This window comes from Ascaphus truei, chromosome 9 (genome assembly GCF_040206685.1).
Source record: "Ascaphus truei isolate aAscTru1 chromosome 9, aAscTru1.hap1, whole genome shotgun sequence".
Classification (NCBI taxonomy): Eukaryota; Metazoa; Chordata; class Amphibia; order Anura; family Ascaphidae; genus Ascaphus; species Ascaphus truei.
In genome coordinates, this window is record NC_134491.1 from 24,851,198 (window position 1) to 24,878,908 (window position 27,711).

General features: G+C 41.4%; 1 protein-coding gene across 1 annotated transcript in view; it reads right to left on the reverse strand.

Moving 5' to 3' along the window:
* Positions 1-3,704: 3,704 nt before the first annotated feature.
* Positions 3,705-27,711, reverse strand: part of CFL2 (cofilin 2) — a 33,106-nt gene continuing 9,099 nt past the window's right edge. Inside the window, exons 2-4 of the mRNA XM_075613878.1 lie at positions 10,578-10,885; positions 6,678-6,754; positions 3,705-5,263 (exon numbers count right to left, since the gene is read on the reverse strand). Coding sequence (XP_075469993.1) covers positions 5,148-5,263; positions 6,678-6,754; positions 10,578-10,885 — 501 coding nt within the window. The 3' untranslated portion in view covers positions 3,705-5,147. The remainder of the gene's footprint in view (positions 5,264-6,677; positions 6,755-10,577; positions 10,886-27,711) is intronic.

Consider the following 27,711-nt stretch of genomic DNA (forward strand, 5'->3'; position numbering starts at 1 on the left):
TCGTAAGTTTTATACATATGAATTAAGTAGGGGCTCTCCTCAGGTGAACCTCATTAATTTCAGGTATGGGGATTCCCTGCTTCCTAAGGTAAAGACCTCTTGTATCGGGTGCCAGTATTTCCTGCAGGTTAAAATGCCCCGTGTCACGTGACCGGGACATTTAAACTTGCAGGAGATACCAGCACCCTATATACTGGGGCCTCAACCTCGGGAAGCAGGAGGTTCCAGGACCTGAAAGTCATGCGGTTCAGTTCTGGAGACCCGTGCTTCAAGCATATGTAATACAACGTAAATAAAACCAGAGATTCATTACCGTAGGGGCTAACCGCTAAGCTAATTACGGCGTTAAATAGCAGTAACCGGTTTATTGGTGATGGAGGGGGTGGGTGAAGGTTGTAGTTCCCCCAGGGTGGTTAGTTAGGCCTCACAGGAGGGTTACGGAAGGGTGCACAAACGTTTTCGTCTGCAACCCACTGACAGTTCTCCCCCGCTTACCTCGTCTCTGGTGTTTGATGCCATGTTGCCATGGCGACGAATCACCAAAAACCGCCGGAGAAGGGGTAAGGGAACTTACAGAGGCCTTGCACGCTCCCCCTGCATTTAAGTTAAATGTTGTGGGGAAGAGCACAGGGCCTCTTTAAGCGCCGTGCCCCACCCCCAGAAAATCGCCCCCTCCCCCCCTGTTTGTGCACCCCTGCCATAGCGGTTACTACATTCGGGCAACTACAACATTGTCCTGCCCCCCCACCAACAAACCGTGTACTGCTCTTTAACCCATTCATTACCTTAGAACTTAGCCACTATGGAAATGAAGCTCAGCTTTAATTTATTTTTATTACATAGGATGGTACCCGGACCTGAAATTAAGGTGTTCAGCTCCAGAGACCCCCTGCTTCCATCCTATGTAGTAAAAAACAAAATAATACTCAATCCGATGCAAATCGCAATTCCTATCTCACCACCCTTTAGGTGGTAAAAAAAAAAGCGAGTATTTCAGCCGCGATTTGCAATATGGAGCTACCTGAATAGCAGTTACTGGCAGAAAACAAATGTTTTTCAGCCTTTTTTGACCTATTACACGGATTGTCAGAGCAACAGTGTTAACTAATGTAAAAATAAGTCATTTACAGGCATTATTGACATGCAATAAGGGCTTATTGAATAGTTACACATGCAAAATCACTAGTAAAGTGCACTTTACATGAGTTAAGTCACTTATCGAAGCTACTAGAATAGGCCCTATAGTCTCCAAAACCCTAGCACAATTTTATCTATGAAGAACTCTAATATGGGTTATCTAAAGCCTTCTAACAGGCCTTTTCTGTTATAGTGATTTTTTTTAACTTGCAGAATATGCACTTACAATAAATACCTAAATACTGTAGCCCTATTAGCAATAATAAATGATTTCAAGTACTTAATGAATTCATTATGTTATTGTTTTTATTTAATTTGTATTTATTTTGTTCTTGTTTTCAAGGTTCTTTTGAGGTACAGTGACATTTAAATTCTTTCAACTTGCTCTATCATTACATGTACTTGCAGCATTTTCTTCTCTGTCTACCGAAAGCCCTATTTATTATGGTCTTATCGTTGTTTCTGTCCCTTTATAGCCATAAACCCCACCACGGTTATAACTCATAGTTCTTTATTATTTTTATGTGTGCTTTAGGGACCACCTTGAGTCCCTGAGCTGTACTTTATACAGTGTGGATCCCCAAAGATCTGAACCAAGATCAAAATGAAAGTCCACCACAATATCATTTTTCCCGTAGTCCACGGTTGAATGTTTAGGGTTGTCCTTTTTCTGATTTTCCCAATGGAGGAGCAGGAGTTGGAATCATACTTTTGTGATACACATTCAGTCTTGATGGCCATCCTGGACATGTTATAGTACTGTATGCAGCTTTAACTACCCACAATGCTGCCATTCTGTGTCATTTCATGTCTTACTGTAGTGCCAACGAGTATTCTAAAACAAATCTGGGGCAATCACCTACAAAACCCACGTACATGCTGGGAACGTGCTGGGTACATGCTGCAACATTTCAGTGACATTTCTGCCGACAGACTAATGGCCCATCGGATTAACAGCGGGGGTCCCTGGCAGTCCCATTCAAACTGAATGGGACTGCCTGGGACCCCTGCTGTGTTAGTCCGATGGGCCATTAGTCTCTGCAGAAATGTCACTGAAATGTTGCAGCATGTACCCAGCACGTTCCCAGCATGTACGTGGGTTCTGTTGGTGATAGCCCCAGATTTTCTAAGGCAAGTTTTAGAATACTCGTCGGCGCACCTGTAGCTTTGTAGAATCCCGGTAGCAGTATTAGTCATTGATTTATTTTTTTAGAACTAAATGCATATATGAAGGGAGGTTTGTCTGTAACAATCCAACAATTTTATTGTTATTTGGCATAAATAAATGTTTTACAATTCCACAAAACATTGTTTCTGTTTCAACAATTCATGTTTGCAAACAATGATGATGAAAATGTGTTCGTTTTTTACTTTGCTTTTCAGAAAGTAATCTCCGTAGCTTCATGAAGCATTTGCCCGAGTTTGTAGGGCTTTTGCTGGAGATATGGAGAAGTGTCCTGGACACATCACTATTACAAAATGTCACAAGTTAAATTAAAAGCTGGAACAGCAAAATAAAAAGATTACACCCTCTGATTATTACAAATATAAAACTACTGTATGACTTGGTCTAAAACTGGACACCGGAAAGACATTGTCTGAAAAGCCAATTAGTGTAATTTCATTTGTAAAATAACATTACTGCAGTAGTTCTTCTAGCACTGAACAGATTAAAAAAAGGTAAAAATCTCCAAATATTTTAACATACTAAATCTAAATCCTGCAACAGCTGGAGGTGTTAACTGCATTGTTCCAATCCATTATCCTCCCAAATGCCTTCCTAGAATTGCACATGATAATTATAAGCTTTGGAGATATCACATTGCTTTAAACAGAACAGACACACCTAATGCACATGGAGTCCCCGTCACGGAGAGTTTACATTCGAATAGTAGTGTCTAAGGCTCTGGGAGGTCAATTGACTTGCCTACAGTAAGCCACAAGGGGGTAGATCAACTGAGCTTTGTTAAACCTGGGTTATTAACTAGCATTGCCTGAATAGGTAACATCCGTTAGTTTTCCTCAGTTTAATGGGTAGCCACAAAGCTAATGATATGCAAAAACGATGTCCGTTCGGCAAACACACATCGGTATGTTAGCTGTATTAACTGGGATTTTCATTGCTGTATTAACCAATGCACTGCGCATGCACATGCACATTGTCAAAACGTCTGTTCCCATGTTCTGCACATGAGTTACACACAGTTCTGCCACAAAAAAAGGATGATTTTCTGTAAATATTGTTCTGGTTATTTGACCTGTAATTATTTTTCCCCCCTTTCTTGTTCGCACAAGTAATTGTGTGAGGATAAAAGTTTTGTTCACTAATTCCGCATCTTGATAATTATTGTTATAGTATATAGACACACTATTGTACAACCATACTTAATACAGTCAAGATTATATACCATATTAGTTCAGACAAACATGTCCTACATTCATTTTAGTAGGTAGAAAGGAGGCGGGCGGCACACGGTCTTTATCAGCAAAATGAAATTTAATGTGCCTAAGAAACTGACGTTTCGGCAGTGCAATGCTGCCTTTCTCATTGCACTGCCGAAACGTCGGTTTCTTAGGCACATTACATTTCATTTTGCTGATTATACCATGTGCCGCCTGCCTCCTTTCTACCTACTGGACTACTTTGGGACATGAGGATCTCCCTGGACCAAGCACACCGGCAGCTAAGTACCAGTGTGACTGAGTTCATGCACTACCTTCTTTCTCTACATTCCCTTTAATTAATAGTATAATTTATTACATGAACTTCATGATACATTATCAGATGCGTCTCTTGATGTGTTTCTGACAAAGGTCAGAAACATTATGGCCCATAATATATATCTTCGTATTACACATGTTCCTTTTAGTAATGAAAGGGTTCGGTCTTATACTGAGAACAATCATTTGGGTAACACTTTAGACCTGCCCTTTTTGCTTGTAGGCTACTCCCAGAAATAACTCTATGATAATCATGGTCTGCATATGAGTAACAGCAGGTTTGGTGTGATCTAATTATCGTAATGTTATTTCCATGCGCTAACATTAATGGAGGTTGGTAAATATGCAATGTAATGATAACGGCTCATTAGCATATGATTTTCATATGAGTAAGCAAGACATCCGTTAAAAGTTAGCGATCCAATATTTCTCTGGTTAAGTCAAGAGCATCGTATTGCTAATCACCTACAGTATGTGGATATGTGTTATGAGTAATGGAACGTTAAATGGGGGAAACATCACATTAAAGATGTAACAGAGCTCGGTGGATCTAACCCATAAAGAGCGGACATTGGGACTTGAACTGGGCTCGCTTCAAAGGCAGTGACATCATCAAAACTGAGCTACTCCTTCAGGCCACAATTATAAATGCCATATTAATATTTGCTTTATTCTTAGATTGGGAAAGAAGAACAACTATATTACAGCAACGTTGACCAGATAGTTTGGGTTTGGGGTATTACAAACAAATTTTCCGTTGCATATTCTTTGACTATTATACAGATTTGTATGAATGTCTACAAATTTTTTAAAAAAAGTCCTGGGTTCAGGGCTCAAAGCATTATGGTTCTTTTGTTGGTGGAAGGTCAAGGAAATAAAGGACCCACCAACATGCATTTTGGAACATATCAAAGACCTTCAAATGCACATAACCTAAAAAAATAAAAATGTCCAATTTTTTTATATATAGAACAGGATCCTATTGAAACTAAAGTCTTCAGTGGTGTTTACATGGTTGTTTATAGTGATAAGTACATTTAAAAAAATATGCTACATTCAGAAAGCCAATGCTGTTCCATACTATTAAATGAATCTAGTAACATTTCCTTTTTATGTTGTGTAGAGCTGCCACTGCTTTTCCCAAACAGTGAAAGAGCTTATCAGGCTGGGTAAGAAGGAAGAAAATACAGAAAAGAAAAAAAAAATCAATAAATAAAACATTTAAAACGCTCCCAGTGGTCAGAACAGGAGCTGCTAATGGCGAAGCCCCTGAGGGGTGGGAATCTGATTCATTTCAGTGGAACACCTTCGAGTGAAACCACTACATTACCACCCAGTTTATCAGCCAGGGTAGAGCGGTCCTTAATATCATCCAGACCATTCACCTGCCACTCATGTTTGATGCCTGCAAAGAAAGATGACAATTAAAGTAAGAAACAAACTACTCTTGGCAACATTCCATAATAAATCAGGATGCACACACCATGTGCTTTTACCTAATACCTATGAGATTCTGTATATGAACTTTTTTCACAGTTAGGGATTTATAGAATAGAATCTACTTTTCTTGAATAATATAGGAATACTTAGCTCTCCTTTTGATGAACGAGTCTCCATCTATACAAAGCAATATCTCTCTGCATGTTTTTGAGAAAGTACATGCCTAAGACTTTCCTTACACAGCGATCTTCTGGATAAATAACCAAAGCTATTGCTAATTCAATTCAATACAGTTTGTTAGTTTTTTTTCCCCACAAAAATATTATTGGTTTGTAGCTATGTAATTCTTACAGGTTCTTTCAGCTACTGTTCACCCCTTGACCATTCATTGAGAATATAAATAAATTCAGCTGTAAGTATAATCTTTCAGAATTCTGTAACAGGGCCCAAACCCCTGTCTAAATGAGGCTTCAATAGAAAGCATGTAGTGGTTTGAGGAATCCATCAAGGAGCTGGTTAATTGCAGCTGGAGACAATTAACGAGTCTCAACCTAGCTAATCAGACAGGTAGAAAAAACAGACAGAAAGAGACATTGTCTTGAGCACAGGACTGTGCTGCTAACAAGACACCTCTATTCCAGGGCACAGCGGATCCTGGAACCCGCCAGAAGCTGGCCCCTCTATGGACACCAACCCAGACCTAGAGACTGAGATAAAGGGCTCCCTGCTTACAGGTACCTCTCTGGACTTTGGGGTTATAGGTTGGAAAGAGGCTTATCCTCCCAGCCCTGCATATATAGAGACTGGTAAAGTGAGTTAGCTCTTACAGAGGGATAGGATGTTTATTTATTTTGTGTTTCCTGCATTGTTTAAAGTGGCGGGCTGAATAAAAGCCCTAGTCTAATAACCCCAAATCTGTCTCCCTGGTTGTACCTCTGCACATCTCTGTACCTCTGCACATGTCTCTTACATATACATATTGTAAAAAGTAGCATTAGACAATGGCCAAGAAACTTTCACCATATGCTTCTGTGCTTCTTCACAAAGTACATTTTATTGGACGATTGTACAATGTCCTATTAAAATAAAGAAATAGCTGTTGCAGAGGCTGGCTTCCAGTGTTAACACATGACAAGGAGAAAGCTGGAAAACTGAGAGCAAGAGGACGTTCCAGAAGATGTATGCACTCCAATGGGATATTTCCCCCTGACCAAATGCCGTTTTGGGTGTACCCACTGGTGATAATCTACAGAAAAGCCTACTGAAACCCAATTAACACTAAGCAATGCACCAGCACCGTATTTACGTTGTATGGGTCATGTAATGAATAAAGTAGGATCCCCAGATTAAAGAGTTGAATAAACATCATATATACAAACCTGTAAACTTCTTCTTAATGGCATCTTTGGAACTAGCATAGATCATCTTGCTTTTTAGCGGTGCATTATCAGGAGCCCTAGGAAATAATACATTAAGAACCCACTTTTACCATATAAATAAGGCGAGGTCGTCATGATCAAGATAAACGGAGGTACCTCAGATTAGAGAAATGCTAAAGATGTTGAGGAATAACATATGTAGACATGGAGAATGATTTTGAACTGTGAATTATTCACAAATAATTAAATATGCCCATGAGGAATCTTACTAGAGTTGTGGGATAACATTTGTGAAATAACATTATAAGGTCAATATTTGTGTTAATAGTACTTTTCACAGGAAGGTTTGTGTAGAATTCATGTATGAACAGTCTGCCTTTGGCCTTAGGGAAACAAGTGTAAAATAACATGGGATAAGAGTTAAAGTAAAAAATCTGTTGAACCGGCACTCAAAACAGATGTGCACAGGTATAAAAAAAGCTTGTTGACTCTTCAAACGCATTTGCAATAAAGTGTCCTGTTTAATTCAGATATATTGAGCATTGTATCATATAAAACAAGCATACAGATGCAGCGGCCGTCATTCGAACAAATCACAGAGCGGTTTTCGTGTGCGCTGCTGTACTCCACGCGGCATTAACGCCGCCAACCGCCCCAGGCACACGTGTTTATCGCGGTTACTTTGTTTGAATTTCATGGATTGTGTGCAATTAAATGCAATGAAATGAATGAATTGTAATGTGTATAGTACTGCGCTACTGTGTCACTTTCAGGTGTTTAAAAGCCAGAACACTAAAATGCCATTTTCTGCGCTCGCGTCTAAAGGCGGTACAGTTGGAAGTAATCCCGCGCCATGACATGGTTATTCTGAGGTATGCACCGCGTGAAGTGTTCCAATAACGGCCGCTGCATCTGTACAGTAGTAGTGACAAGCATGGTAAACATAAAACAGCTATATGATGCAATGCACGAGTTTCAGGGCCCCTGGCCCGTTATTCAAGCTTCAGGCTTTTGTGAAGGTTTTTTCTACCATGCTTGTCACTACTATGTTTCTGGTTTATGATAAATTGTGCAATAAATCTTGAATTAAACAGGATGTACCTGTGAACACTTGTTTTGAGTGCTGGCCCAACACATTTTTTGTACCATGCGGTGAGGGTTCAGGACCCGAGAACCAGTGCAGACACCAATGCAAGATTGGTGTTCTAAATTACTTTTATATACAGTAAGAGTTCAAGTAGTCATATTGGTTTAAGGAAGAGTCTGTTTGTCGCAGGTTATGAGTTGTACACAAGCTTGTGCATCATCACATTGGTCCAATAAATAGTATCACAAGTTAAAATTAATAATGGCAATACAATTACAATTAATAATGGCAATATAATTCAATACACACAAATACATTTACTCATCTCCTCGCATAGTTAAACTTATAATGCTATTGGCGTATGATAATTATTTGTTATTGAATATTTTTATGCAATGCTTAAATAATCTGTTAAACATGGAGCAGATATGAAGAAAAGAAAAAAAGACAGCGCACGACCTCTCAGTGTAAAATAGTACAGGTATAATGATAAATATTAAAGTGGAATAATATGCAGGTACAGCAAGGACACATCAGTGGGACAGGGCATGTTCAGGGTACATGTTACCGCTCTAGTGATGGATCACATACATCTGGTGAGTGTTAGCTAATCCTACGGTTCTCCTGCTCCAGTCACTGCAAAAGGTTCTTTAAACAGGCTGAACAGGGCTCTGGTGTGGCACTCAATCCAGGAACACGTCTGCTTGCTTGAAGATTCACAAGCGTACTGTACCTTTAAGGCGGCAAACTCTGTACCAGTTCAGCAGTACAGCAGAATGAATCAATGCCCCCCAATAAACTATCGGCTCTGGGGGTGTCCCACAGTATGAGCTCTGACTCCACGGCGCCACTTGCAGCACAATGACGTGTCACAGGGTTTTGCCGTGAACCACGACCAACCCGTGCCGGCTCAGTTCCAAAGCTGAAGGCTAACCGGACAAGTCACAGTAGTAAGCTGGGGGATAATACTTGCCAATAAGCTGTTCGTTTACACTTATAAGCGTTTTGTTAGTCAAACTAACTTCATCAGGACTCCTGTACGTGCATATTATACCACTTTAATATTTATAATTATACCTGTACTATTTTACACTATGAGGTTGTGCGCTGCCTTTTTTTCTTCACATGTGATCTTTATGGTGTTGAGCCATCATTACTGATGAGCAGCAGACCATCTCCCCATCACTTAAAAGGTTAAAAAGTTTTTTTTTCCTTTGGTGCACATAGAGTATATAGTTTAACCACTGAGTTTTATATAAGGTATTATATATATAAGCACTGTCACATTCACATAAGTTAATTTTACAATGTGTGCGCAGTTTGCTTTTTATTTCTTAAACATGGAGCAGGGGAGGATTCCAAGGGCCACACATTAAAGGGGCAGCTCCTAATAGGACCACCACACATTTAAAAAAAAAGAATCTGATGAGTATAAGTATTTTTTTTGTTTCAAAATGCTTAACATTTCCAAGGGACACAATATTGTCAACTGATTTTCAATCCTCAAATTGACATGTAAATTGGACTTTTTGTTTTATTATTTGCTTTACTAATAATGCCACTATTAGTCAAACAGATACATTTAATTAGCTGATATTCATGAATTTAGCAGACCTGAAGAAAAGGAAAATATATTTATTTTCCACATGAAAACAAGTAGCTAAAATTGTAACTTTAAGGGTGATCTACAGTATCTGAGGAAGCCAATTACATAGATACTGTAATATTTTTTTTTTTTTTTTTTTTAAACAAACAAAAGACCTGATTTTCTTGACCGGCTACAAATGTGCCTCTAATCCAGCAGTGTGGCGGTTAACTGCTGGTAGGCAATTAACTAACACCACCTGGCTGATTACAGGTGTTAGAAAAAGCCTGCCTCTGAGACAGGAAGAGAGATTCCTTAGTCCACAACTGGGCTGAACCAAGGAAGGACAGATGTCTTGAGCGGCAAGCTAACAACAAGACAAAGGGGACAAGATTCTAAACTTGCAGCTGGACATTGCCTTAGCACACAAGTGTGCGGATCCAAGAGAGCAGAGAAGCTTCCCCTACAGCAACCCAGCTAACAGATAATACTTTTCTTATAAGACTATTATCTATATATGAATGTCTCTATGATTTGGGCTGGTGAATCGCTGGGCTAACCACGCAGTTAAAGAGAACTGGATCACAAGTGTATATATACTCCAGAGTGGAGCGGATTTTGTTTGCTGATTTAAATGTTTGCTGTGTTTAAAGCAACAGGCGCAATAAAGCCTTATTTTAATTTCATCTTAAAACAGTCTCCATTGCATACCTCTGAACACGTCTCTTACAATGGGATTTTCCCTTTGAAGGAGAAATTCACCCCAACAAACTTCCATTTTATTTTTTACAGGCTTGGAACAGGAGGGGGGGGAGAGGAGTGTGCTATTTTCAGCTCCAGGGACCCCAAACTTTCCAAGATACTTAATAGTGAAGTTACCGGTATTACTTCCTGGTTTTGTTTCTAAAGGGGATTTAAATGACTATGTAGGTTCCCATCGATCTGAGATTTGGTAACACGGTAACTTCACCTGTAGGTATCTCTGTAACCTAGGGATCTCAGAAGTGAAAATAGGCTTGGCTCAGGGGAGACGCCGGTTCATACCCTGTAAAAAAAATGGGGGTTAAAAAGAAAAAGATAAGTAGGAAGAACTGCTCCTTTAAGGCATAGAAATTATGAATTGGAAAATAATATCAGCATTTGTGACCTCAACCTCATCCGTGTCAAACTGAAGAGATGAATATAATCCACACTTTTAGTATTTACCACACCACTCCAAATAATGTACCAGAAAATGAAGACGAGGTCCTCCTTCTTGGACTCTCTGGTCTCATAAGTAGCGTCATACAGTCCATATCGGCAGTCCTCAAGTGGCAGAAGGTTGACAAAGGACCTGTAAGGGTCTTCAACTGTCTCACCAATTTCTCCCACCAGAATCTGTTTAGCCTCCTCCACAATTATTTCCTTCTTATCAGGACTTAGACAAAACAGGACGGCTTTCTTCCTCTTCTTTATCTCCTCTGGAGTGGAAGATTTCCTCACCTTCATCTCATTAAAAACTTTGATGACCTCATCATTCACTGTCACACCAGATGCCTATTAAAAGTGATAGAAAGAGACAGTCAATTGCACAATAAATGGATTTTTTGAAAGAGCAGTCTCTCTAAGGACCAAAGTGTACTAGGCAATAACATGTTTAAAGTGTTAACGTCTTTTTAAAACAAAATCTAAATTCAACACCAATAAGCCTTTCCGAAATATTTTTTTACAGCTAGTTTGTAAACATGGTGAGCTGAGACATGTTAGGTAAGAAATTCTCTCTGGAGGAATTCGTTTTTTGTCGTTAAGAACTTAAAATCATCAAAAGGCGCCAGGCCCTGATGGTTTCTCTAGTCTGTATTACAAAACATTATCATGTATTTCCACAGCTTTTTTTTTATCTTCTCGTACTGGTGAGTTCCTGAATTTTTCCTACCAGCAAGCGGCAGTCCCTTCGATCATTCCTCTGTTCCTATTTCCACAGCTCACCTGCTAGCAATGTTCAACTCTGTATTCTCCGAATCCCCCTTCCCAAATAACATGCTACGAGCATCCACCTCCTTTATACACAAAGAGGATGATTCACAAAGCAGTGATAAGTGGTTTAATGGTTGATAAATGCCCTTATTGCGCGATACTGCCTGCTTTACTATTCACAAAGCAGTGATAACACTGCAGTATCGCGTAATAATGGCTTTTTAACGACCATTAACAGCCAGAGCCAAAAATGTCGTCCGACAAGCCAAAAAAAGGAGAAATCACTTTTTTTTTTGCTAGTAATAGCTATTCACAAAGCAGTGGTAAGCTTATCGACCTTTAAAATCTCTCAATATTTTAGGTGCTAAAAATATTGCAAGATGCAGAAGAGCATCTTTATTTTATTTTTTTGCACAAGATTGTTACCAGAGGCCAGCGTGGGTCTCTGGGGCTCTGTACGGGCCTCTGTGTGGTTCCCATAGGGTCTCCGGGTGGACCCTACGGGTGTTCATGGGCCCTGCGGGTGTCCGGAGGCCTCCAGGTGGTCCCAGTGGGTGTTCCGGGGCCCCCCGAGTGGTCTCGCAGGTGTCCTGGGGGCCTCAGACTGGTTCCTACGGGTGTCCGTGGGCCTGGGGGCCTCCAGGTGGTCGCCGTTGTGTTCGGGGTCCACTGGGTGGTCCCACTGGTGTCCTGGGGCCCGAGGGTGTGCGGGGTCTGGTGGTCCACGCAGATCCATGCGGTATTAATCAAATGCAGGGAAAAAATACATTCAAATAAATACAAACCCACCCCCCCCAATCCCAATACATACAGTAATGGGCAAAATTAATATTACCCAGATATGGATAATAGTGCATTTGCCCATTTAAAATAAAACCAGCATAAAAGCCTAACCACCTGTGAGGAATCCGCTCCTGGGTTTTGGCTGGAACTCATCCTTGCATAGCTGTGGAGTTTCCAGACAACCCCTCCTTGCTGCTGCAATCAAGAACCACCTGTTCTGGACCCACTCTGCAGTCTCCTTCATGCTGCTTGCTATGCAGCTCTGTCCCTATTGGCTGCCCATGTTATTTTAGGGTTAGCCCTTCCCCCTCTCCCCCCCTCAGGAAGTGGCTAAGCAAAATCCAAGTCTGTTTGGATGTAATGGTGCTTGCTACAAGCACGCCTGTCTGGCCATTCTGTTCCTGTGTGAAGCACTGGTTCCCCAGTGCTAAGCTTCTAGTTCCTGTGGCCTGCTGCATATTTCCCTTGCAGAGGCCTTCATGTTGTCCTACCCTTGTCCTCCTTACAGGGGCCCTTTTCATATGCTGAAGCTGCTCCGCTGAAGTTCCTGCTTTCCTTGCTGAAGCGTCCTGCTGAAGATTTCCTGATGACGGCCCTTAGCTTGTGACCGCGACCATCGCTCCTATGCCGCCTGCCTTGACCCCAACCTGGATAACGTTAACGCTGCTTTCTCCAACCCTGAACCATCTATGTCTGACCACGGAATCCTCACTCCAGACCTCACTCCGTGGCCTAAGGTCGGTGCATATACATCCCCACCTCAGCCCCGCTTTCCGGTACCAGTTTGTGGCAAGCACAATTGTTACACCACCCTACCCGGGGAAACTACCCCCACCCTCCACCCCCACTACCCATTGATTGGCACAGTGTTAAAGCATTCCCATATTATTTATGTGCCACTATAGCAATAAATGGGGAAGCTAAAAAAAAACAGGCACAAAATAAAACACATTACATAGAAAAAAAACACATTACAAATGCCAAGAAACCAATTGATTGGCACAGTGGCACCTCATGCCCATATACCATGGGCATGATATATCACTGACAGTCAACCTAAAAAATAAACAACTACCAAAAATACTTAGATTCAATCAAAACAATCACCAAACTAACGCCCCCCAAATAAACAACAATAAAAAGTAAACACCTCAGAAATACCAGAATTCAATAAAGCAAATACCAAAGAAACACCAAAATTAACAATCAAAATACAAAAAAGCATAAATAAAAAAAACAATTAAAAAGCATAAACAAAAAAAATGAAGAAGAATTACACAAACAATCAACAAAAACACAAGAATTATACAAAGCAATGAACAAAAATACATTTAAAGAAATACAAGCAAGCATTTGACAAGAAAATGCCTAAAGCGGCATAGATAAATACATTGGCAATGAAAGAAACAAAAATACAATGAAAAAACTTGGTTTTTCAATGGTTATTCTTACCTTTTACATGTGTTCATCCTCCGATTCCAGGGGTGTCGGGAAGCTCTCAACCAAAGACGCACTGATGCTAAGCTTCAGTTAAGTTGCTTCTTTTCCCTTTTTTCTGGATACTTGTAATCCATTTCAGGGGGGGGGGGGCAGAAGTGGTCCCGTCGGCTTCTTGAGGGCAAATGAGATGAAACAGACCTTATACAGTATAAGCCCTGTGATGTCACATTTTACTGTCAAATGGCACATCTCCAATCCTACAATCCTATTGGACGATGTACCATGTGACAGAACCTCTTTTTTTTAGGATGTGACATCATTTAAAGGCGAGGGAAGCCAGCCATTCAGGAAGGCTGTGTCTCCCACCCCCCCACCCCCCCTTTAACATGACATCACCAAAATCATGATGGTTGCAATCACATGGTTTACTCCAACCAATCAGATTGTGAGATATATCATGTGAGGCATCACATGATATATCCCCAATCTGATTAGTTGTAGTAAACCATGTGACAGAGTCCATTTTTGGAAAGGATGTGACGTCATCGAAAGGGAGTGACGTCACATCCTTTCCAAAAATGGACTCTGTCAAATGGTTTACTACAACCAATAAGATTGGGGATATACCATGTGATTGGTTTGAGTAAACCATGTAATGGCAGCCATATTGTTCTTGGTGACGTCATCTTAAAGGGGGAGGAGCACAGCCTTCCTGATTGGCTGGCTTCCCTCCCTTTACAGGACATTACATCCTAAAAATAAAAAAAAGGTTCTGTCACATGGTACATCGTCCAATAGGATTGGAGATATGTCATTTGACAGTAAAATGTGATGTCACAGGCCTTATATAAGGCCTGTTCCATCTCATGTGACCTCAAGAAGCCAACGGGATCACTTCCGCCTTCCTTGGAATGGATTACAAGTATCAGGAAAGAAAAAAAGAGAAGAAAAGAAGAAGCAACTTACCTGAAGCTGAGGATCAGTGCGTCTTTGGTCGAGAGCTTCCTGAGACCCCTGGAATCGGAGGGTAAAGACATCTAAAGGTAAGAAAAACCATTGAATGTATGTTATTTTAATTTTTCAAGTTTTTTCTTTGTATTTTTCAATTTTTATTTTTTATCATTCCCAATGTATTTATCTATTCCCCTTTAGGGCGATAGATACATGCAGTGACAAGCAATCCATTTTTGGGGCAAGTGCTTCCTTTTATTTATTTTAAATGTATTTTTGTTGTTTGCTTTTATTTATTCATGTTATTTTTTTGTGTTTTGATTTTTAATTAGGGGATTTTGTTTGTTTTTCTAGTTTGTATTTCTGTTATTTTTTTGGTGTTTGATTTTTAATTGTTTATTTTTGGTGTGTTTCTTTTGGTTGTTTTGTTTTTAGGTTGACCATTGTTAATTGACCATATTATATGGGCATGATGTACCACTGTGCCAATCAATTGGTTTCTTGGCATTTGTAATGTGTATATTTTTTATGTAATGTGTTTTTATTTTGTTCCTGTTTTTTTTTTTTTTTTTTTTTTTAGCTTCTCCATTTATTGCTATAGTGGCAAAACATGCCCATATTATATGGGCATGCTTTAACACTGTGCCAATCAATGGGTAGCGGGGGTGAAGGGTGGGGGTTGTTGGTCTGGGGAAGGGAGTTTGGCCTTCTGGGTGGGTAGTGGGGGAGGGTGGGTTAACCCCTTAATTACTATAGCGGTTACTAACTGCTAAGGTGATTAAGGGTTAGGGGCCATTAGATTGTTTTTTTATTGTATTGTTGCTGCCAATGGAGGACATGGACGGTGATGAGTATAGGGACGCCCTTCATCCTGGCAGAGGTAAGTGCAAATTTTATTCACTTTATGCTGGCTGGTTTTATTTTAAATGGACAAATGCACTATTATCCATATCTGGATAGTAGTCATTTTGCCCATTACTGTACTTTATGTGTTATGCGGGTGAGGTGTTGTTGGAGGTACAGGGGGTTGGTAGGTTCTGTATTTGTGGGTAGTAGGTATTGTAACTTTTTTATTGGGGGCAGAGGGAGTGAGTGAAGGGGGTCCCTTGTCCCAGGGTGGGTGGTTAGGCCTACCGGGTGGGTCACAGGGGGGTTAACCCCTTCATTACCATAGCAGTTACAACCATGGCGGGATATTGCCGCCATTTTTAAATCCTCCGCGTCACATGACCGGGAGATTTACTGTAAATACTGGAGGAGATACCAGCACACCCTACCGGGGCCTGTAACTCGGGAATCAGGGTGTCCCGAGGCTGAAATTCAATGCGGTTCAGCTCAGGAGACTCCCTGCTCCCGCACATTATTAGTAAAAATTAAATGAATGCAGCTTCATTACCTTAGTGGCTAGCCACTACGATAATTATTATTTTTTACAGGGGTTTTGATAGTAGTGTGCGGGTGCAGGGGATCTTCTGTGCAGAACCACATTGATTCCAGCCTCGAGGACCCCTACATCCTGAGAGATACAGGCTTCATTATGGGGTGTATCTCAGACACACACACAGTGTCTTTAAGGGAGCCAGCTCTTGTGCTGATTTTCCTCTCTCTCATGTCAGCTGGAAGTTTATGGCAGAAGCAGGGAGAGGAAAGAGCAATGAACTGCCGACTGCTGCTGATGCCGGGTAACTCCTGCATGTGGGTGCAGCCGTGCCTCCAGGCCTGGGACAGCTAGGAGAGTTATCCTAGCTCTCCCCCTCTGGTGGCCAAGGAAACCCTGAGGGGTGCTCGCAGAACCCCGGGGTTCCATGAAACTCCGGTTGAAAATCACTGGTCTAGTGTTATACCACAACTATGTGCACTTATAAAAGCTATGATCATTTAGCGAGACTATTTCGATCCTATGTCCTCCTTAAAGGTTATCTCTCACAATGTTAATGGATTCAATAGGTCAGGAAGCATAGGCAAGCTTTTGATAATTACAAGGAGTCAGCTGACATAGTCTTCCTGCAGGAAACAAACTTTAGCAAGAGGTCGGTCCCTAGGTACTTCCGCAAACACTTCTCACAAGCTTTGTTGTTGTCTGCTTCCTCCAAAAAATGAGGGGTGCCAATATAATGAGTTAAGAGGTGTGACGGTTCAGGGGATTCCTTCCCCTTCTTTCTCTCCCTCTGTCCCTTCCCTTGCCAATCTCCCTGCGCTTACCCACTCCTGTCCCGCTCCTTCTACCTCTCATGCTGCCCCGTTGCCTCAGCGCATGCCCCACAAGTCTCGCGCACCCACGCGATCCCCGAGCCCCTGCGGCAACATTCCCCGCTCCCAGACTCCCTCAATGCCCGCTGCCATTCCCTCACCTCCGGTGGCGATCCCCTCCGTTCCTCCGCTTCCCTCCAGCTGGTGTGCCCGCGGCACTCCGCGCGTCTCGTGACGCAGCCTGTGCGCACGCACTCTCAGCTTACAGAGGGCGCGCGCACACGCTCCTCTTCTAAGGCCTGTCACTCTCCTGACTCCTCCTCCCATTCTCTGCAAACTATCTCTCTGTCTGACCCCTCTGTCTCCTCCTCTTCTCCCCCTGACCTATCCTTGTTGTCTCCCACTTCTCTCTCTGCTCCTCCCCTCTCTCCCATTGGTGTGTCTTCCTTTATAATCCCTGTCTGCCCTCTCTATCATCGCTCTGCATAGTTCCTGTTTTCCCTGTGTGTGCAGTCCTATGCTTTGCTCCCTCTGTGTTCCTGCTTGTACCTGCTCCTGTGTTACTTTGGATTTCCCTGGCTTTGACCCCTGCTCGTCCTGGACTACCCTGCTCTCTGTAACCCTTGAACCTTGCTACAAACCCTACTTTGCTGACGTCTGGAATCCTTGGACTTGGCTTATGAACTTCGACTACTCTGCTCTCTGTACCCCTGGACTTTGGCGCACGGACACGACCATTCTTCCGTTTAACCCTACAAGACATTACAAGTATCCTAACCACTTTTCCAACAGGCCCAGCAACGCTGTACCACACTCCGGGCTTGCTCCCACTGCTGTGGGTGTGTGGTGTAATACCGTTCCCACCTCAGTATTGGGGTCTTGCCAGGTCTGCAGGCATACAGGCGTGACAAGAGGATAGAAGGGGGATGATTTATCTGCCTGGGTCCCTAATTTCATTGGGCAATATATAAGGCCCATTCCTCAAACTTTTTCTCTACTAAAGAACATCACAAGGAGTCTTAGTATGTGATTTCAAAACACCTCGAGACTCAAATCTCAAGGATGTAAAGGTACTGTCAGAAGCCAGGAGAGATCTACCACTCATGGAAGTCCAGAGGGTCACAATTTCAACAGCTAGGGGCTATACGATCTTTTCAGCCACTCCTCGTTGCCCGCCTGTTGGCTCATGGTACACAAGTAAATATCTCCAACATCACCTGGTCTGACCATGTTATGGTTGACATCTTAATCCCTAATATAGCTCTTTATGTCGGCATAAGGCAATGCTACTTAAATAATTCTTTACTATGCACCCCAGAAGTAGTGAAACAACTTGGTGATGAATTAGGCTCCTTATTCTAGTCCATCAACACCCAGGACCTCTCGAAAGTCACAATATGAGAAGCCCACACAGCGGTTTAAGGTGGGTACTTATTAGAGTAGGTTCCTACAGGAATAAATATAGGATGTAGCGCATCTCTGAATTAAAATTAGATTTAAATAAACTGGAGTAGAAACATAAGGTAAACCACCTTGACACTAAGTTAGCAGAAGTAATCAGGACTAGGGGGGAATTCAACCAGTGTTTGAGGTACAAGCCAGAGCTAGCAATGCGATGGACTTCCCAGAGGCACTACGGTATGAAAGGGGCACCAAGGCCCATACTATGCTGGCAAGGAGGTTGAGGGATATTTGCTTGGCACAAAATATCCATGTCATTATGTTGGGGTCTGGCACTCTAACACATGACCCAGCTCTAATTATCAAACAATTTCAAGGGTTTTACCTAACAACAACAAAAAATTATGATGGGAATAAATCTTACAGTAAGTAAGGCATACCTGCCAACCTACAGACATACTTGAATTCCTGCCAAATTGCAAGTCTGACCATCCCCCAAAAAGCCCACCTTAACAAATGTATCTCCCGTGAGAAAATGGCTGCAGCAATTAAGGAAATGAAGAGCTCTAAAGCCCTGGGCCGCTAATGGATTTGATAACGAAAAACCATTCATCTAATATACAGGGCCCAGACCACAAAGAAACCAGCGATGCTGCTTTCCCTAGATGCAGAGAATGTCTTTGATAGGTTGAACTGCGGGTATCTATTTAAAGTTCTCCAGAGGTTCGGCATTTTTGGAAGTTTCTACTGGTGTAAAAGGTCTCTATTAATTCCCAAGCGCTAAGATCAAATGCTTCAGGTTGCTCTCCGAACCTGTGGTCATAGCAAATGAAACTAGACAGGGATGTCCTCTATCCCCCCTCTTGTTCATGCACTCCATTCAGCTGAGGCAGCCGCAATAAGAAGGAACCTGAATATATCAGGCATCACTACTGGTAACAAGAATTATACATTCTCTGTTTTTGCAGAGGCACCAGCAAGGCACTGACTCCTCCCCTTCCCTACCAGCAGAATGCTCGCACAGGAGAAACGAGAGTTACTACCTGTGTGACTATAGAGTACGTGTGTGTGAAGATTGAGGAGGCTGCAGAATGTGTGTTTGTATGTATTGAAGAGGACTTTAGAGTGTGTGTGTGTGTGTGTGTGTGTGTGTGTGTGTGTGTGTGTTGGGCCCGAAGTATGTGTGTATTGAGGGGGCTGCGGTGTCTGTATGTGGAAGGGGGCTGCAGAGTGTTTGTGTGTATAGAGGGGGGCTGCAGTGTGTGTGTGTGTGTGTGTTTGTGTGTATAGAGGTGGGATGCAGTCAGGGTTGCCACATTCTACTGAAGGTCAACCCGTATCATTTTTTTTTACATTTCCTCCTGCATCTCCCCCTACAACTCCTATGAACATGGATGCACGGCTGCCTATAAATGTATTTTTATCACATAGGATGGAAGCAGCTGGTATCCGGAGCTGATATTAATACGTGTCAGCTCCGGGGACACCCGGCTTCAATCAGATGTAGTGGCGGGATCAGAACCTGCAATTTGCTTTCGAGTTGCAGCCATGATGTGCATATCGAAGCTACCTGAATAGCTTGATTTCTCTAAAAATGCGAGTTTTTGGAGCTACCGCTCGGTTTCACATTATGAGATTGCTACCAATCGGGAAGAAGCCGTTTTCTAGCAAGTTTGGCATGTTATCGAAGCTTTCTGAATAGCTACACTTGCAAACTTGATAGAAAGTGCTGAAAACTGTTGATAAGTCACTTAATGAAGTTTACTGAATAGGCACCTATAGGCCCCTATATTTGATATTGAAACCAATAATCACATAGTTACACAGTTACATATAATAGAACAAACAAGACAAAAAAGGTCTCAATGATGAGCACTCAGAATATCCCTAGAAAATGTACTATACTTTAATGTAATCAATTATAACATGTTAAAACATATTTAAAACCAAAAGGGGCGGGACCTTGAGTAAACAGAACTGCATACATTCCACAATTACAGGATGGACTGACTACACCTACACACTAAATACACGCTAATGCAAATGGAGAGCGTGAGGTGCAAACCTAAGGAAAAAAAATTTCCCAGGTCAGCAACACCGGCCGGTCATGTAGATACTGGGAGACCTAAGGGCTACACAGATCATAATGCTGGCTACATAACACATTTACATCACACATGCAATAGTAAAGTGTAACTGAAGCAAAACAGCCCACAAGAGAGGTATGTGTGAGCTTGGCACAACAAACGGATAGAAGGAAGAATGTGGTATTAGCTGTCCAAACAGTCCCTGATGTCTCATAAGACTGCAAATAGAATGGAATAATGTCCAGTAAAGTCCAGGATAAGGGCAGATCTAGACAACCGAGCAAAAATATTGCACAGTCACATAGTAATTGAGGTTGAAAAAACACATACGTTCATCAATTTCAAACTATGCGAAATTTAGACAACAGATACTTTATTCTATATCTATTCTTACAGTATATTGATCCAGAGGAAGGCAAACAAAAAACCCTAGAAGATTATACCTTTTCCAACGCTTGGTTTAAAATTTTAGACAATTGCTCTTGAGTTAATGAGACTCATTCGAACTCATCATAGAAAAATATCTGAACTCCTTGGATACCTCTATTAATCTATTGAAAGATAAATTGGAACCTTATGAGGATTCCATGGAATAAAGAGAGAGACAATGTATTGCAACAGAGAATAAATACATTAGAAAATTAAATCACCTAAAACAAACAAAATAAATTCAAAAGAAACAGGTGACTATGCACAAAAGAAAGTGAGAAGTTGGAATAAGGATAAAAGATAAGATTCGAATTAGGAACAGACCAATTTTCCTCGGTATAGAAACAAAATTTCCAGAAACATGGAGATAAATGCTTCTAACCATTACAATCAAAGGGACAGACAAGCGAGGTGGTGGGAAGAACAGAGGTGGGACGAGGGCCATAGAGAGAGTCACTATAACAGAAGAGACTATGTACTTCCAGAAAGACAACAATTTGATTATAAAGATGTAATCAAAGGCAAAAACAATGTAGAGGATCAATAGTATAGTAATAAAAGCTCCAGTATTAAATTGACCATAGGGCTTCCAGATGAAATAATATTTGGACATCTTTTATAAAGAAGTATGAGGCCACAATCTCACACATCAAGGTGGACTCAACACAACAGATATTCCCCCTTAAGAGAAGAAATCAGCATCTCAACTGAGATGAAAGAGGGATTTTATTTAGATGAGAAAAAAAAGGAGGAATGACGAAACAAAAGAACTGTAAAATAAAAAACAATTAAAAAAAGGGGGATCTTTAATTTTGGTGATAAAAATGTAACAAATGACCAACTCTGAGTGTTATCAAAAGGCCACACCTTTGCCCAAACTACTGGTCTGAATGTTTTTAAATTGTTTATTGATGTGGATAAACTAACTTTGAAAGGACATTTTCTAAAAAGAGATGAGAGATGAGAGATACCAATATCTGGAACTGACAATTTCTCACGCACAAGTTTAGAAGAAAAATCGATATTTTATCCATACTATGATAAAAGAAACTTTATAGACACCTTCCATCATTTGGTGATTAATGATTTTGAATAATTGGCTAACACTAAACATAAGAGTAAAGTAAATCTGACAAAAAAAAAAGAACATTTCGCATTGGAAGAATTAAAAAAAAATAAAGAAATACCTTTAATTGTTCAACCAGCAGACAAAAGGGGAGGCACAGTAGTAATAAACAGAGACTATTACCATAAGGAATTGGTGAGAATTTAGGGAGATTAAAAGACCTATTGTATTTTAAAAGAGGATCCAACTAAGAAACATACATTGGAACTAAAGGATATATGAGACGAGATTGGGGAATTATCAACAATGGCAATTTTCATTTTATTTTTAACAAACATGCAAAAATACCAGTATTTCATTTTTGCCAAAAATACATAAAAATATAGAAGCCACAGAGGGCATGGCCTGGATAGCAATCAAGAGGGCTGTGTTGAGCTGAAGCTCTCTAATAAGTAAATACCAATCTGTAGCCATCAAGGTGATTAACCACTCAACTTACAGTAAAAATGACAAATAAAAAAAAGCTGATACGACAAGATACCTCCTGATCCAAAAAAGGGACAAATCTATCTAATATAAGCCAAGAAAACAAAAGATTAATCTTGAGGCTTGGTGGCTGGGGCCACATGCTGATCCTGGGACACGGAGGCCATGTCGGACTCTGGCGCCGTTCCTCCCCCCTAAATCTACCGGGAGTAACCGGATGGAACAAGGTAAAATCTACAATATTGCTTAACATAAAAGGAGAGCGGGACGCATCTCTGCATATGGGTACATACCACCCCTAACCGAGGCCCAAGTATCGTGATCACGAGGTACATCGCCAGATTGCGGCCGGAACTTACTTACCCCATTAAACTGGTGATCACATTCTCCATTGGGCCGAGTGAGTTGAGTGGGGAGCCCGGCTGCCCGAGTGCCATAATGGGTGGGATACCTGCTCGTGTGGTGGAGATTTGCCGTGGCCATTCTGTCACACTGCTGGATCACGGCCGAGGCTTGCCTCCCTCGTTGGACTGGTAACTGCATCTTCCGCTGGGCGAGCTGAGCGGGGACCCCCCTGTCGGTGAGTCATCGGGGGTGGGCGGTTGCGGCAGAAGGCCACTCTACCTGAGCCCTGACCCGACATTGCAGTGCGGGGCCGTTGGCTTGTGAGACTGCGGAGGAGGGGTGGCCATTTTGTTTTAGCACTCTGCCGTTGTGGTGTCGCGCGGGCATGTGTCTCTGCCTGTACCTTGGACCACCGATCTTGACCTCTTTCAGGCTTAGAGGACCCTACGGTGACCTCCCCTGTCGGTGGCTGGGCTGCCTGTGGACGGGGCTATGTGGGAGCACAGATTCGGGTCCCAGTCTGATTCAATCCCGGAGCAAGATGGCCACCACCGGCATGTAAGGAGAAAGTGCGAGGTGGCTCTGAGTGGGCCAGGGGCAACAGTTCTGAACCCCCGTCTGCTGGTGGAGCCGCCGGAGCGCGCGGGGGGACCTGCCTCTCCTCCGGCATCCAGCTCACTGACTGGATCCGACGCTGCACCACATGGACCCTGAAGGGGGTAAAATAAATAAATACTAGTGCAGTAGGTGATGAGGATGGCTCCAGGACAGCAGGAGACTACCCCAGCTGCGCTCCGGTGGTGAGTAAACAAATAAAGAAACAGCCCAACCAACAACACACTTAAGATAAAGTGAATAAGAGTGATTAGAATAAGGCAGATTATTGGAGATAAAGAAAAAACAGAAGTATTAAACAAATTCTTTGCCTCTGTGTTTACCAGGGAAGAATACATTTCAATAGTAGTGCCGCCGGAGGAAGCCACAACCTCTATATTAATGAACAATTGGTTAACTTAGGAAGAAGTTCATAAGCGGCTTGAAAAAATTAAAGTAAATAAGGCACATGGCCCCAATGGCATACATCCAAGAGTTCTCAAGGAGTTAAGTTCAGTAATAGCCAAACCATTACATTTAATATTCAAGGACTCCATTTCCACAGGCTCAGTATCACAAGATTGTCATAAAGCAGATGTGGTGCCTATATTTAAAAAGGGAGCTAGATCACAACCGGGGAATTACAGACCTGTAAGCCTTACTTCAATAGCGGGGAAACTACTTGAAGGTTTAATATGGGATAACATTCAGGTATACCTAATGGAAAACAAAATCATTAGTAATAGTCAGCATGGATTTATGGATTGATCATGCCAAACTAACCTTATTTGTTTATTTGAGGAGGTAAGTAGGAATTTAGACCAGGGTTATGCAGTTGATGTGGTCTACTTAGAGTTTGCAAAGACTTTTGATAAGGTTCCACACAAGGTTGGTGAACAAAATTAAGCAAATTGGACTCAGTAAAAATATACTGTATGCACCTGGATTGAAAACTGGTTGAAGGACAGACAACAGAGGGTTGTCATAAATGGAACTTTTTCAGGTTGGGCTAGGGTCGTGAGTGGAGTACCTCAGGAATCTGTACTGGGACCACTGCTTTTTAACTTGTTTATTAATGACCTTGAGGTTGGGATCGAGAGCAAAGTCCCCATGATACCCCAATTGAGAAAAGATGGGTAGAAGTGGAAGATTTGATTTGCCACCCTGAGGAGCTCCAGCATATCCTCTGGCTGGAAAAGAACAGCAGACCATAGTCTGTATATAAAAAATCCGGTTTTAACTTTCTCATTTAATTTGTGGTATTCCCTTAAATCCAGAAACAAGACCACCCCTTTCTCCATGATGTATCCTTTGTTCTCAAAATCTTCTTTTTCGTCAGGTTACAGTAAGAACCAACCAAATCTATGGACGCAGCATGGAGTTAGTAAGGTGAGGGACATGATGGATCTACATACTATTAACACCTTCCCTACAATACAATCACAATTTAACATTCCAAATACCGAATTTTATAGATATCTATAGCTTAGGCACCTTATCCAATCTAAATACAAAGAAAAGGTACCACTAAAAATGACCCAACAGTGGTTGCATTTTTTATTAACTCTTCCTGCAATTCTATTTTCACAGATACATTGTTATATGTATAATGGAATTAAGCCTAATTCAAGCATATTGTAATACTTGTAAAATATGAAAGTCATTATGTTACTTATGAGAGCGATCACAATATTTACTGCTGCTTTTGCAATGTAGACGCAGAACTTGAGCTAAGAATTTCCCATTCATTTTATTATCTCTGTATAACATCCCCTTTGCAGCCCACAAAAGAGTGGCAAAGCCAAAGTGAAACAGCCCTTAAAAATAAGAGGGAGAGTAGGTGGCAGACCAGGACTCCGGCAGGATGTTGGAAGGTCATCCAGAAGCCAGCAGGGCACTCCCAAAAATATTTGGCCTGTATCAAAAGGCAGCGGGCCCAGCACAGGAAGAAAGACACGCTCTGCTCCACCTCTGGAAAACAAACTTGCATCACGTCTCTCTAGCCTCAACTTACAAACAAGTGCAGCTTCATCTGTTTTTATCTGTTCAACTAATTCGCCATTTTTTTCCCCTTCCCATTCCAGATCACCAGATTGGAACCCCATCAAACTGGGGTGGCATGAGCTGAAGGATTGTATAAGAAAGGTTGTTAAACCGTCCAAAAAGGAGGAATTAACACAAGGAATAATTAGATTCTGGAGTGACACTCACAGTAGACAAATGCAACAACTATATAAATAATATTGCCAGTGTGTTGCCCATTCTTTTACAGTGTATAGGAATGTCCACCGGAATGTAGTAAAGTACTTTACCGTACTGTAGTAAGGTATGCGCTTACTGTATTCTCCACTTTCTATATAAATTATACATTTGTATTAGACATGTGTGTACTGTCTTACCTATTATAGTTATCGTTATATACAGTATATATAGTATGATTATACTGATATGGTTAAATGGTATGGTTAAATGAACCGTATGCAAAGCAGACCAAACCTAGCAAAAGGTGAAGGGTTTCAATAGTACAGGTATACTGTAACCCCATCCCCCCCCCAAAAAAATTAGAGTATGCCACCCCAAATAGAAATAAAAAGTAAGTGATTTTAAGAATGTATAAATTGATAAAATATTAAAAACATGCATCACACAATGTTTTCTTCAAATGACTCATTTATTAAGCCATTGTCTAGAATAAAAGGAAAAAAAATAGAAACGGTTCTGCCATTATATTTTCCTTCAGACTTGACATTCACACTGGTAGTGAAGTCATTTTTGCTAAATCCCCGGGAAGGACTTATCACACGTGCGCATGCGTGTTAAACCGATCAGAGAACAATAATGAATCGGCCGGGGGAGGTGTTGATAAGCTGTTGAATGCATTTTGCTTTGTGAGGGGGGAGGTGCAACTCACTTTGCTAGACCTGGTGTGCAGGTTTAGACTGTATACTGTAGTTCAAAGAAATCATTTGAACAGTTTTACAATCAAAGTTCTCACAACAGTACATAAATACCATGGGTGTGTATCTGAGATATTTCCATAAACCGTATGGAAAGCAGACAAAGCCTAGCAAAAGGTGAAGGTTTTCAATAGTACAGGTATACTGTAACCCCCCCCCCCCCAAAAAAAAAAAATTAGAGTATGCCACCTCATATAGGAATAAAAAGTAAGTGATTTTAAGAATGTATAAATTGATCAATTAAAAACATGCATCACACAATGTAAAAATGTATTGAATATGAAAACATAGCATCATACTTTATAAGGTTTTGTATAAAGCTCACAATTATTCTCTCCTTCTCAATAAAAATTACATTGTCACTTTAGATTTTTATCCCCGTTGGATTTTTAAATCAGATTCACAAAATGCAAGCAACGTTTTAAAAAATCGATATTAGAGTTCCATAGAACTTCCTCCTTATCTTTTGCCACAAAGTTTCTTTCCTGGGGGAAAAAAATGATGCTATTATTTCCGGTATTGCGCATGCATGCGTCAAGTCGCGCTGTAGTGTGCATGAGTACAAGCATTGATACTATAGGGCAAGCATACTGTACATTACAATAGTGAATTAAAGCAGCCGTTCAAGCAATATCCTACATGTTTTGTTAAATAAATCAGTTCTGTACTATGAGAACAAACTTCTGAATGGCTCTGGCTCTTGAGCCCCGCCCTCTCCCTAGCATTCCACTAATTGTATCTACTGTAGTAACTGCTCAGGCAATCATATTGCAGGACTACATTTTCAATAATGCTGTGCAAGAATTTAATTAAATCACCCTGAGCAAAGTGATTGATTACAGGAGAACAGACCGATCTGCAGCTTACTGTAGCTAATCACTTGTCTGTGTGCATATTGTATTGATGCACATACTGTATTGTTTAAAACATTTTTTTTTAAAGAATATATACTGTATTTTGATATCTCGTACTCAGGTTGGCCTTGCACCATAGGAGAAGGAGTAGGATAGACTGGAATCGAATGTGCATTTTGAACAACATGTTTAAGCAGGGACACATGAAAGACGGACGGGATCCTCATGGAAGAAGTCAAGGAGAGCCGAAATGCGACCGGATTGATCTTCTCTGCGATAGGGAAGGGACCGAGAAATCTGGGTGCGAATTTCATAGAAGGGACCTTCAGCCTGATGTTTCTAGATGATAGCCAGACCCTGTCACCTATCTTGAAATCCTACGCTGGCCTGCGATGACGATCTGCCTTGGTCTTCTGCCTATTGGTGGCTGTGCTGATGTTCGCCTGAACCCTTTTCCAGAGATTTTGCAGTTCCTTAATCCTGTCGTCTGCCGCTGAGACTCCAGATGAGGAAGAGGAGAGAGGAAGAGTAAATGGGTGGAACCCATAGTTCACAAAAAACGGGGATTCGCTTCGTGCGTCGTTATGGGCGAACTATGCCCAGGGCAAAAGTTTGGACTAATCATCCTGTGAAATCAGACACATAGCATTGTATGTATTGTTCCAGGGACTGGTTGGTCCTCTCAGTCTGACCATTCATTTGTGGGTGATATCCAGAGGAAAAGTGAAGGGCAATGCCCAATTGTGAACAAAAAGAACGCCAGAAGCGAGACACAAATTGAGAACCTCTGTTCGATACAATGACCATTGGAACTCTGTGAAGG